This window comes from Ictidomys tridecemlineatus, chromosome 7 (assembly GCF_052094955.1).
Source record: "Ictidomys tridecemlineatus isolate mIctTri1 chromosome 7, mIctTri1.hap1, whole genome shotgun sequence".
NCBI classification, from domain to species: Eukaryota; Metazoa; Chordata; class Mammalia; order Rodentia; family Sciuridae; genus Ictidomys; species Ictidomys tridecemlineatus.
The window spans coordinates 36,224,647-36,238,219 of NC_135483.1; the positions used below are offsets into that span (position 1 = coordinate 36,224,647).

Here is a 13,573-nt window from a genome sequence, read left to right on the forward strand (position 1 = left end):
TGAAAACCTAATATCGCTATCAGAATAAATAGGCAAACCAAAAATTAAATGTGTCCTACATGTCTCTATGAGTTATATTTTACTCAACACTTGAAAGGCTATTATTTTCATGCTATAAACTTGATCAAAAGCACCCAGTAAATGACATGAAAATAAAACTGCCCTTCTACAATTCTTTCCAAGAAACATGATTCAGTTACATAAATGTTCTGGCAAAAAAGGTGAGAAAATTCTCTTTCTCTTGTAGTTCATTACATTCTGTTAACACCAAACAGATAGAAAATAAAAACTATTTCTATATGAATTGGGCCCTAACACTTTTACTTTTCTTACAGTTTAGTAACTATAAGAAAAAATGTTTAAAACATTCAACTAATAGCTCTAGACAATCATTAAAGAACACAGTTATAGGGGATGGACTGTGGCTCAGTGGTAGAGTGCTCATCTGGCACGTTGCAAGGCACTGGGTTCAATCGTCAGCACCACATAAAATAAATAAATAAATAGATTTTTTTAAAAAGAATACAAATATACCACATATTTTCATATACACAGATTCAAGTATATATGTATACATAGTATATCATATTTATCATATAAAGTGGATATATAAGTCTATAGAAGACGACTTGAAAATCACTTTCTTGATTAGTTCATTCTTAAATTATTACTTCAATTGTGATTTTATATGAAATTTTTATGCTCCCTTTCCAACCCTTAGAGGCCATTAAGACTGTGCAAGCACAAATCAAAAAATGAGTTTGAGTTCCTAATTCAGAAGCAACAGATTAAAATCTACTAGTCTTAGCTCTTACAAAGCAATAGTTGCTCAAATTTTATTAAATTGCCCCACTAGCCTAGCATATTTTCATTATTTGTTAAGCAATACAAACTATAACACTGACTTCAGAAACTATTTGGCATTCAAATGTGATACTTAAATTATGATAAGAAATACTGTTGCTTGATAAATGCTTGGATACTCTAAGTTTCAAAGACACTATTTTATAAAATATAACTAAAGATAGAGTAATATTCCCTTTCTATGGGTTAACAGATTCCTTAGTGAGAATATAATTACATGTAACAGGTTTAGAATTCCTTGATATGATAAACAATTTTACAGCCCATAAATAAGCAAACCTATTTGTGCTTACTTCACATATATGGCCAAAGATAAACTAATGAATTCAGTGAAGAAAAAGACACATAAAATTTTACAAAACTAAATGTATTGGTTCATATAAGCTCATTATTTTAATTCTAGAATTTTATCTTGCAGCTTTGAAGATATAAGTATGTGTATTAAGTAGTTGATTTGTTTAAGATCACAACATATTTTATTCATTATGATATGTCTGTATTATCTTAGATATAATTATGTTTTTAAATGTTTTAACATACTTCATTAATGTTAAATTGTGTGGTTTAAAATGTCATACAAATTGCATATTTTCTATTCTATTAATTTCTATTAAGAAGTCAAAATATTAAGCATAAAATATTTAACAATTCATATAGATACTGATGCTATGTTGAAAATGCTCTGAACAACTTGAGGTCATTGGTTTATTTTGCTATAATTTACAAACATACACATCTGTGTCTGTAGAAACAAATTTTAATTAGCCAAATTTTTGAAAACCATAAACATTATAAATTCCACTAAATCAAAATTCAATTTTTTCCATCAAATTTAAATAATCTGAACTATATAAATAAAATCAATAGCATGCTGGCGTGAGCTAAGCAAAGACTCTAAATGATAAACATTCTAAATACAATATATGTTGTCAGGATTCCTTTCATGGTAAGAATCAAAACAGATATAATCCAAATTGTTCAAAATTATTATAAAGTTACATCTATGATATATACTGAAGTTATCATATAAATCTTTTTACACTTTTAAAATAACTGTTAAACTGTATGTCTAAATTGTAGTTTTAATGTAAAATCTTGAGTGATTTATGGTACTGAATATAAATCTGCAGCAGTAAATTTTACATTAATGTAAGGATCTGACAATCCAAGGGAAAGAAAATGAAGTAATCTGCCAGTAAGAAGTCCTCAAGCCGGGGGTCAGATCATGTTCATGGAAACCATCTGGTTGGGACCCTCTGAGCCACACCAAACACAAATGATCTTTTAAAAAAATATCCTATTCATTAATGCATCACAGCTGCACTGAGTGTTACTTCATTTTTCCATGGCAACATCCTTTCTGTTTCAAGGATCTTGTTTCAGTTTTGGTAGCAACGTGCTCTTTTGCCAATATTGAACACATTCATGTGTTAAAGTGAAGGGATTATTACAAATTTTTGAAGTAGAATCACCTCTATTTTGATTCCTATTAGGTCAAGGGCTACATATCTGAAGTATCACATACTGAGGATAAAGTAATAAAGTAAAAACTATTTGGTATTTTTACTTTACTAAAAGACCTTGACTTAAAGTTTAAAGTTTATGTACCAGTTGAAAAGACCTATGTCATTGTGTTTCTCCTCCACCCTATATGTGAAGTTTGGAAACCAGCTTTTTCTTTTTTTCCCTCCCTGATTTATGTGCTCTATAATTGGGTTGCAAACCAATTTTAAAAAGCAGAGGATAAGTTTCAATTACAAATTTGTAATTTCAAATTACAAAAAGTTTTCTTTTTCTTACTTTTCTTTTTTCTTTTTTTTCTGGTACTTCGAATTGAACCTAGGGTCTCTTGAATGCTGAGCACTCTACCACTGAGAAACATTGTGAACCAGTAATCAGAAAATCTTAATTAGTCACTGGCCATCATGAAAAAATACTTCATTTGTAAATGTTGCTTATGCTGTATCATATTTCCACCCTTGTAAATAACATTACTGTTTTCTATTCCCAAATAAGATATTGCTTTTTATATAAAACCTGAAATTTTAGTTGCAATTATATTTTATAAAATTTCTAGAGAATAAGATATTGTCTATATAAATGTATTTCATACATCAAGGAATAATTTCAAATGAGAAAAATAAACATCAGAGTTTGTAGTTCATTCATATTTTTCTTTTATTCAAAGATTTTTTTAATATCTATCATGAACTAGGGTGAAAGTCAGATATACAGAAACAAAAGACATATTGCAGTTCTCAAAGAGATTAAAATAAGAGTTTTCAGTATTAATTTCCTTACAAAATTTCTCATTAGAAAGTAAGTTCTAGGTAGTCAAATTACTAGCCTATTTTGTTCTCTCTATAGTATTAGTAATTGTTCAGGTACGTAGCCTGTACTAAATATTCAAAAAAATAATTGTTAATAAGTGAACATGATTATTAAAATCATCAGATATTAAAATAATTGCTTCATGCATGTTGTTCATAATTTCATTCTATAGAAGCAAGGTCTAATAAGGTAGTTAATTACACTGACTTGTCAGTCAGATGTGTTCAAAAACTCCAGATGCAGAACCTTTCACAAATCTCTCTGACTTCATTTCCTCATCTATAATTTCAGGATATCATGGCATTGCTATAAATATTTAATGTGATAAATATCACCTAAACATTTTCAAAGTAAATATAGTAAATAAACAAACACTAAGCACCTATTATTTGTCATATTCAATATCCTGGCCTTCATGGATTTACAAAAGATGTTCAAAGTGCATTTAAAAATGCTATTGATGGGCTGGGGTTATGGCTCAGTAGCAAAGCACTTGCCTAGCACATGTGAGGCACTGGGTTCAATCCTCAGCATCACATAAAAATAAATAAATAAACAAAGAAACAAACAAATAAAGGTACTGTGTCCATCTACTGCTAAACATACTTTTTTAAAAATGCTGTTGATCATCAATGTTTGTGGGAGCTTCCAAAATAAGCAGTATTACATTTATACTACAACAAGTATATAAAACTAACCCAAATCATGTATCCTAGTTGAAAATGTTTCAATGTATTATGAAAATATTTTGGGTAAGAAATCTAAATATAGTCATCTGATGTCTACATTTAAAAATCCTCAAAATGAACCTTTGTTATCTTACTTTCCAGAGTGATTATTATAAATCAGTTTATGATTAAAAAAAAAAACTTTTCCCATAAAAATCTGTCAAGGGAAGACACGAAAAATTTCCTACATTTCAATTCCAGACTTCCCCCTTCTAACAAATTACCACACAATGGCTGTTACTTGTTCAATGATTATAAATAAGAATGTAAGTCTCTACAAAACTGCCAGCATTAAATGTTTAAAAAAACTTGCTTTTATAATTAATATGACTAACAGTTCATCTGTCTGGCCTGAAATATCTACTCCTATTTGATGCTGAAAATAATTCAGGCAAGCAACATGATTACTTCATTACTGGTCAGGCTCCAGAAGAAATTTCCTAGGAGAGAGAATTCATTTGGCCAATCTTAACTGGTTATGGTGCTTTGCTTGAGTTACTCTGACACTCGAATCAGAATAACACAAAATATGGGAAGTAGTCCCCTAAAAGAATAACAGAATTACTAGGAAGAGATCAAGGTAGATTGGAGACTACTAAATATCCAAAACAAATGAACAAATAAACGCTAAAAACCCAGAAACGGCTACAGAATAGTAAGGAAACGACATAAACTTCAATGTATATGACCAAAAAATGAAACAAACATTTAAAAAAAATAAAAACTGAACTTGGCAAGAAGAAATAAAATATTCTTCTTTCTTTGTGAATTCAAGGCCAGAACATTTTAATTTTATCAACTTCATGTCACTGCTTATTATAGGTATGTAGAATAACTATGTAACCTTTTGAGTTTAATAGATAGGATTTTTGCTGATGAGCAGATAGAGAATAATTGCAAAGAATGAATTCATGACAATCTATTGTTAAAAGCCCCCCAAACAAAATTCACATAAAAAAGACTATCTTAAGACCACATGTATTATTACAAAATAATCCATTATAATTAAGTATGAAAGTTCCATCTTCTCTCTTAAAAACAGTTTATAGCAAATATTGCTAATATCTTTATACAAGTTTTTCTATCTTTAGTGGAAGGGAATATTCTTAGTAATTACCAACTTTGGCCCCCAAATGAACTCTGATCCCAAACACGTTCACTTGTTCAAACTTCCAACTGAAAGAATAATCCTTTGATGACTTTAAGATATGATATTGTTTTATCTGATGACAACTTCATGTTTTTCTGTTTTACCTTTTGGTTCACAAAACATCTTGGAAAATGGACATTTTTTTCCAAAAACTCAAGAATGTTTGAGTCTAGATTTTAAGTATTTAATCAGAATCTACTTTATCTCTTTTTTCTCCAAGAAAACAGTATATTGTGAATAAATTTAACGAAAGATGTGAAAGACCTCTACAATGAAAATTACAACACGCTAAAGAAAGAAATTTAAAAAGGTCTTACAAAATGGAAAGATCTACCTTGTTCTTGGATAGGCAGAATTAATATTATCAAAATGACCATACTACCAAAAGCACTATACAGATTCAATGCAATCCCAATCAAAATTCCAATGACATTCCATATATAAATAGAAAAAGCAATCAGAAAATTCAAGTCGAAAAATAAGAGACCCAGAATAGCCAAAGCAATACTTAGCAAGAAGAGGAGTAAAGCTAGTGGCATCACTATTCCAGACCTTAAAACAGCTGGTATTGGCACCAAAATAGAACTGTACACCAATGGTACAGAATAGAGGACACAGAGTCTAGCCCACATAACTACAGTTATCAGCTTATAGTAGACAAAGGCGCCAAAAGCGATACTGGAGAAAAGATAGCCTCTTCAACAAATGGTGCTGGGAAAACTGGACATGCAAAAGTAACGAAATGAAAATAAACCTGTGTCTCTCACCATGCCCAAAACTCAACTCAAAGTGGATCAAGGACCTAGGAATTAAACCAAAGACCTTGCTCCTAATGGAAGAAAAAGTAGGCAAAATCTCTATCATGTCGGATTAGGTCCCAAAATTATTAATAAGCCTCCTATAGCGCAAAACATAAAACCAAAAATCAATAAATGGGATGAATTCAAACTAAAAAGCTTCTTTTCAGCCAAAGAAACAATCAGTGAGGTGAATAGAGAGCCTACTGAATGGAAGCAAACCTTTACCACAAGCACATCACATAGAGCACGTAATCACTAGGATTTATAAAGCACTCAAAAACCTTAACACCAAAAAAAAAAAAAAAACCAAATAACCCAATCAATAAATGGGCCAAGGAACTGAATAGACACTTCTCAGAAAAGGATATACAATCAACCAATAAACATATGAAAAAAATGTTCAACATTTCTTGTAATTAGAGAAATGCAAATTAAAACTACTCTAAGATTTCATCTCATTCCAATCAGAATGGCAGCTAACAAGAATACAAACAAAAATAAGTGTTGGCAAGGATGTAGGAAAAAAGACACACTCATACATTGCTGGTGGGACTGCAAATTGGTGCAGCCAATCTGGAAAGCAGTATGGAGATTCCTTGGAAACTTGAAATGGAACCTCCATTTGACCCAGATATCCCACTCCTTGGTCTATACCCAAAGGACTTAAAAACAGCATACTACAGGGACATAGCCACATCAATGTTTATAGCAGCACAATTCACAATAGTTTAATTGTGGAACCAACCTAGATGCCCTTCAGCAGATGAATGGATAGGGAAATTTTGGTATATATACATCATGGAACATTACTCAGCATTAAAAGAGAATAAATTCATGGCATTTGCAGCTAAATGGATAAAGTTGGAGAATATAATGCTAACTGAAGAAAGCCAATCCCCCAAAACCAAAGGCCAAATGTTTCCTTTGATATGAGAATGCTGACTCATAATGGTGATAGTGGGGAACATGGGAGGAATGGAGGAATTTTAGATAGGGCAAAAGGGAGGGAGGGGAAGGGAGGAGGCAAGGGAGTAAGAACGATGGTGGAGTGATTTAGACATCATTACCCTAAGTACATGTATGAAGACACGAATGGTGTTAAAATTCTTTGTGTACAGTCAGTAACTTGAAAAGTTGTGCTCTATATGTGTAGTATGAAATGAATTGCATTCTGCCATTATGTGTAACAAATTAGGATAAATAATCTAATTTTAAAATTATAAATAAATAATTTAATTAAAAATTATTTTAAATAAAAAAATATCATGTGCTCCACCCATGATATTTCATATCTGGGCACATGGCCTTTTTCCTGCTAGACCATAAGAACTATTATGTTTATTTTGTCTCCTGAACATATAATAAGACACATAACAGAAAGTAGGAGCTGAATATACAAATTAATGAAAGGAATAATAAATGGAGAGAAAGACTACATGGATTATTAATCAAATTGCTTTTTTAAATAATAAGTTTATACTAGAGTGTTAAAAGATTAACATGTTCATTATTCTTGGGTACTTCTATTTTAACAGGAATATTTTATTTTTTATTTTTTTTAATATTTATTTTTTAGCTTTTGGCGGACACAACATCTTTGTTTGTATGTGGTGCTGAGGATCGAACCCGGGCCGCATGCATGCCAGGCAAGCGTGCTACCTCTTGAGCCACATCCCCAGCCCCTAACAGGAATATTTTATAACTCTAATAATTATCACAAAGGACATACAGAACTTCAGAAAGCCAAGATTATATTTAGCAGCATACTACTTTCTAGCAATTTCTCATATTACATTCTACCTCCTCAGGGCTACCACTGAGAAGTGTACAAGTAATTAATTTGAAAGACACATAAGATCCAAAATATCTGTATAGTCCCATCATAGTAAAACTTCACATATGTAAGTTTCAAATATATAAATACATTGTGTATGTGTGGGTATACAAATGAATGTAGGCTAAATTTGTTTTCCAGTATTTTTCTTTCAAAACACTTCTACTAGAACAGAGCAGGAAAACTGTACAGAAGAAAAAAGAAGACATGCAACTTAGAAGTAAAAGCTACATATTAAAATCAAAAGAAAGCAATTTATATATGTTTAAAAACCAAAATTAAAGAGAAAAGTTTTCTATGAAAGTGTATTGGATCATCAAAAAAGTCTCTGGAAAGAGGCAAAGTATGTTTTTCCTACTAGAATTTGTAAGTCCCAATTTAGCAAAAAATACTACGAATCTTACACACATCAAGCTTAATGTGCTAGAAAACGCCTGAGTTATAAGGAAAAGCACCAGGGAGTGATCCAATAATATTTGAATTATTCCTTTCTGTCATGAAATATTATTTGTGTCAAGCCATAATTTACAATTTCAAATTGTACTATGATCAGATAAGCTCACTGTTACATCGTTACAGTAGAAAGATGTGCTCTAAGTTACTCATGTTTAGAATTACAAACTCATTAATTCAATATTTAAATTGTCTTGAATACTAAATACATCACAGATTACTTTTAGTAGAGAATTACTAAAATAATATATAAAAAGATGTTGTGAAATATGGATCAGAAATAAAAACTACTTATTTTATTGGCAATTTAACACATACAAAATATCCAAAGCACCTATAGAAGAAGCACATAAGATTCTGGGAGGCATTGTGGAGAGATAAATAGGCAAGGTTTACTTTCTTATAAGTACAGACTGGAGCAAGCTAAGAATACAGATTGAGTTTGATCAAATTGAGAAAGAATATTTGACTGGTAGAACTGCCATGAAGTATTCTCATTTTCATCAGTAATGGGTTTCCACTGGCAATAAAGATGTTAGCAAAAGAAAAACTACATTTTTTTATGTTATTAAGCTACCCGAAGCATAGGAGATCTACCTTGAAGGGATAATTATGGGTATGGGAGTGGAGGCTGAGTGATTTACAATGAAAGAGATGATAAGGAGACAGTGTTTTATAGAAAGACTAACATTGACTATATGTGTTCAGCACCATCTTAGAGTATTATGTATTTCCGGCTTCTATAATCACAATGTAAATGAAACTAATGTTTTCACACTTATGTAGATCTTTCCTATATGTTGTCATGACTACACTAATGGATGTTGCTGGGGAGAAGGAGATTTGAGTCAACACAAGGAGTTATTAAGATATAATTAACAATAAAAGACTGCATGTGGTGTGAGACTGGTGAGACTTAGCTGATGCTTGTGAAGGAATATTCCTACAAAACAAAGAGTCAGAACAACACTACTGTGAAGAAATGACAAGGAACCTTTACTCAGACAGAGTACTATTCTTTCAATTTTCTCATGAGCAGTCTGTTCAGAAAAAGAGAGGCTGTAAAGAACTGTCTAACCCAGGTTACTAGCTCTTGTATCAATATTTAAAATACACACTCTCACTGTTATTTTACAAATGGAGATATATAAAAAGCATTAGTTACAGGTGAATTTAAATGTAGCAATTAATCTGACTATATTACTGCTATGCTAAAAAATGTGTTTGTATCTCTGTGCATTAGCTTTCTGTGCTGTATAACAAATCACCACAAATATGGCAGATAAAAACAATATGCATTTATTATTCTGCAGGTCAACAATCTGGGTATGGCTTAGATGGGGACTCAGACTTTTCAAAAAATTACTATTAAGTTTGCCATCCGTTTATTTTCTCCTAGAAGCTAACCTAGGGAAGAATACACTACAAAGCTTACTCGTGTGTTGGCAGAGATAATTTCACATGTTTAGGATTGGTGTGAGTATAGCACAGACAAAGTACTCTTAGTAAATGACTGAAATTCCTTTTAAGTAATGAAGTTTTTTGCTAAAGCTCTTTTATTTTGATTAAGAGTCACATGTTGTTTGAATGCTGTATTTAATTGGAAGTAAAGGGAAAAGAAACTAAGAGCCAAGTGTATTTTTTTCCTCAATAGTTACTGTCCAACACGTTTACTATTTTTGGAATATTTCATTGCTTCCTGTAAAACCAAGATTTTTATCTGTTATTACTTCTCTCCAGCTAAAAGAACACCTTTTCTGTAGAAATAAAGTTCTCTTTTCATGTATTTATTGAGATATGTATGTGTTTTCTGAGATTCTTAAATTAGGGCTTGCTTGTCACATGTAAATTGGAAATGTCAGCTTTTAGGGCTGAAAATTACTATAACTTTTTAGGTCTTATAGTTTGCTCTCATTGCTAAGGTGGGAAAAATTTTCTTCTTTAACTTTTTGCATCTTAGGTAGAACTAAAAAACCCTAATATTTAGTATATTATTGTTTGTTACACATAAAATTTCATAAAGATATCCCTGGTATTGGTCTTCCATATTGTATACAGAGGAAAGATTCTATATAAAACCTGTAATTTGCAACTGTTCAATTACTTTTATCTAATTCCTATGAGATCAGACAATCATTTAGTTAAATATACTTTCACCAGTTTAACTATCATCTGGAAGGAGGATAATTTTAAAAAGATGATACACATTTCAAAGCAAAAACAATAAGAAAATTTAGTAACAATAAAATAAAGAAATAATTATAATAATTTTCATATTTAAATTTATAATTAGGTAAGGAAAGCAATTAGATAACACTTTTAGGTTAATTTAATTCCAATTAATAATCTATCTCAGTTATACTAAGTGTGATTTTGCACTGAGCTTTAAAATCTTTAACAATATTTAAAAGAAACAAAAACTAGAATGAACAAAAAATTTTAAAGAAGAATCTCAAAATGTGTAAATTTTTATACAGCATATGTTTCATATAATTTTGTTGATACTAAAGTAAAGTACCAACAGTTTTCAACTAAACTGTGGAAATGAGGTAGTTTACATAGTGTTACTTGTGTGACAATTTTTACCAATGTTAATAATGTAAAAAATTAAAAATACTATTATAGAAACTAGAGTCATATCATAAGTTTTATTTTACCTGTAGTGTGAGACTCTTCACTGCACTCCATACTATTCCAATAAATTCTTTCATTCTTTCTTCAGGACTTCTACAGCCCTCAGATATATTAAACATGGCTTTCACAGGAACTGATAAGGGTCGGGATTCTAAGGATAAAAATGATTAATTATTTGACAGATGTATAACTTTTAATTTCACAAAACTATAAAGAAAGTATTTCAAGACTATTTCCTTGCTTAAAATATCACTTCTATATGAGATTATAAAAGTCTTGTTTGATCATTTTATCTTATAGAATTAATGTTTTTCATAATATTCAAGGTATTGGTAAATGGAAGGTGGACTTGAGTAATGATGTAATGTTCTATTTATTGACTACATAGAGGTATGCATTTGTGAAATTCATTAAGTTGTAACTAAATTTATTCATTTCTCAGTACAAAAATAATACTTCAATATATGTTTTTCCATAAATCACTTGATTCATCCAAAACTAAAAGAAAACGGACCTTCCCACATGTGAAATTTTCACATAACAAAACCTTATCTATAGAAGCAATATGATAGAGATTTTTAAAATTTATTTATTTATTTTACAGTAGAATTAAACTATTTTATTTTGACATCTTGTACACCAATGGAGCACAACTTCTCATTCCTCTGGCTATACATGGTGCAAAGTCATTCTAGTAACATAATCATACATGTATATACGGTAATAATGTCTGTCTCAAAGTGATTTTCATTTGTAGTAAAATCAAATGTTATATTTTACTCTTTTTTTAATATTTACTTTTTTCGGCAGACACAACATCTTTTGTTTATATGTGGTGCTGAGGATTGAACCCCGGCCGCAGGCATGCCAGGTGAGCGCGCTACCACTTGAGCCACATCCCCAGCCCTATGTTTTACTCTTATTAAAAATCTGCTCACCAAATAAATTACAGAATTTCAACAATTTTTACAATGTAAAATTAGATAAATTAAACAATTTAATAATTTATAATGATATATAAATTACTACTAGTTGTTATCTGAACAAATTCATGTATACTTATATATCTTATGTTAATACAAACAATTTATGTATATTATTTTATTACTTTAAAGTAGCATAGAATAAATAACTCATAGTTTCATTTTCCACACTTACTAAACTGATCTACCTCTCCAAAATAAGTGCTACCATATCACCACCATGAGAATGACGTGGTTACCACATCCACTTACACTTGCCCCCTTCTCCCAACTTGGTTCACATATGTGCATTTATAATAGATTTAAACTACTATCATTCTTATAATCCCTAAAAACTGTGGCACTGTGTGTAACAGAAATTCAAAGAAATATTTGTTATAGAAAAACAGCTTGATGAGATTCATATAGCAATATATCTGGGCAGCTGCAACAAAAATGCCAAAGTCCAGAGTTAGGAGTACTCCTGGGATTGTTAAGCAATGGGAAAGAAGCAAGGATGGCTTGAACAAGTTGAGTAAAGTTAAGAAAAGTAGGAGATGAGATTAAAGTTACTTATAGGTACCAGATCACCTTGGGCTTATATATGCCATGGTAAGGAGTCTGGTCTTCACATTGAGAAGATGAGATATAATAATGGGTTCTGAATATTGCCATGGCATTACTGAAGATATATTTTGAAATAATTGTTCTGACAGATGTTTAGAAAATTGATCACATGGATCAAGTGCTGAAACAGGAAAATCAATGGAGATTACAAACAATGATATTCTATATCCATTTTAAACATACAACCAACAGGATTTACTAATGGATTAGATGTGCAGTAAGCAGGTCACAGAGAAGATAATTAACATATTCAAAGTGACCTGGCTGGTAGGTGGCAAAACAAGGATATGTCTCTAGGTAGGATGGCCCCAGAGTCTATTCTTTTGACTATTATTCTATACTACCTCTCATATTATTAAATTTCTGTATAATTGACTTCTCGTTCAAATACTTCTAGTTCAAATATATGTACCATATTTCTACTAAGGGTCACAGTAGTACCATAAATACTTCAGAAAACATCACATTTATTTATTCCCATTGGAGATATATAAAACCTACATTTAATATGGCAGTCTGATATCAAACATATTTATTAGATTTCTTTTTTGTTTTTAGTAATAAATAATTTTGAGACCCAAATTTTGTTGGTTAAATTAATATAAACAATTATTCCATAGAAATGATCCATCTAATTTGATTATTCTTCTTTTATTTTTATACCCTGAAAAATATACTACAGTTGAAGTAAACATGAGTTTGTTTTTTACCTTTACAGTTTCCTAAATGATTTTTGAAAAGCAATTAAACCTAAGGGTCAGTTTCCTGATGGGTACCAAAAATAAAAATACAAAATACAAAATAATTGTGTTTGTATTTCATATAAAGAATGAGGAATACTTTTCAGTTTAAATGTTGTAATGTTAAGACAACAATAAAATGTATAGAATAATCATGAAAACGTAACAAATGATTATGGATAAGAAAGATGCAAAGGTTACACAATCTGAAACTCAATTGTACACCGTTTTTAATAAATAAAAGGTTTTGATTTTTATTAAAAATCAAACTACTACTTCCACCTTAAATGTCCTTTCCTCTTAGAAATGTTAACTGATTTTGCAAAATTAGATTTGGTCCTTTCTTCATTATCTGATGAAATTCAAAGAATTATGTATAACATATAATTCTTAGTGGTATAATATTAAAGAAAAATAGCAGCTATGTAGAGTGATAATGTATAGCAATAA

General features: G+C 30.5%; 1 protein-coding gene across 11 annotated transcripts in view; it reads right to left on the reverse strand.

The window, feature by feature from the left end:
* The window catches only part of Vps13b (vacuolar protein sorting 13 homolog B), a 677,770-nt gene that overhangs the window by 374,255 nt on the left and 289,942 nt on the right, over positions 1-13,573 (reverse strand). For all 11 annotated transcript variants that reach the window (XR_013423897.1, XR_005737781.2, XM_078016874.1 and 8 more), the window contains one exon: positions 10,818-10,945. Coding sequence is in view for 8 of the 11 variants with exons in the window: in XM_078016874.1 (XP_077873000.1) it covers positions 10,818-10,945 (128 nt within the window). In the remaining 3 variants the exon portion in view is untranslated. Of the gene's footprint in view, positions 1-10,817; positions 10,946-13,573 lie in introns of those variants that run through there.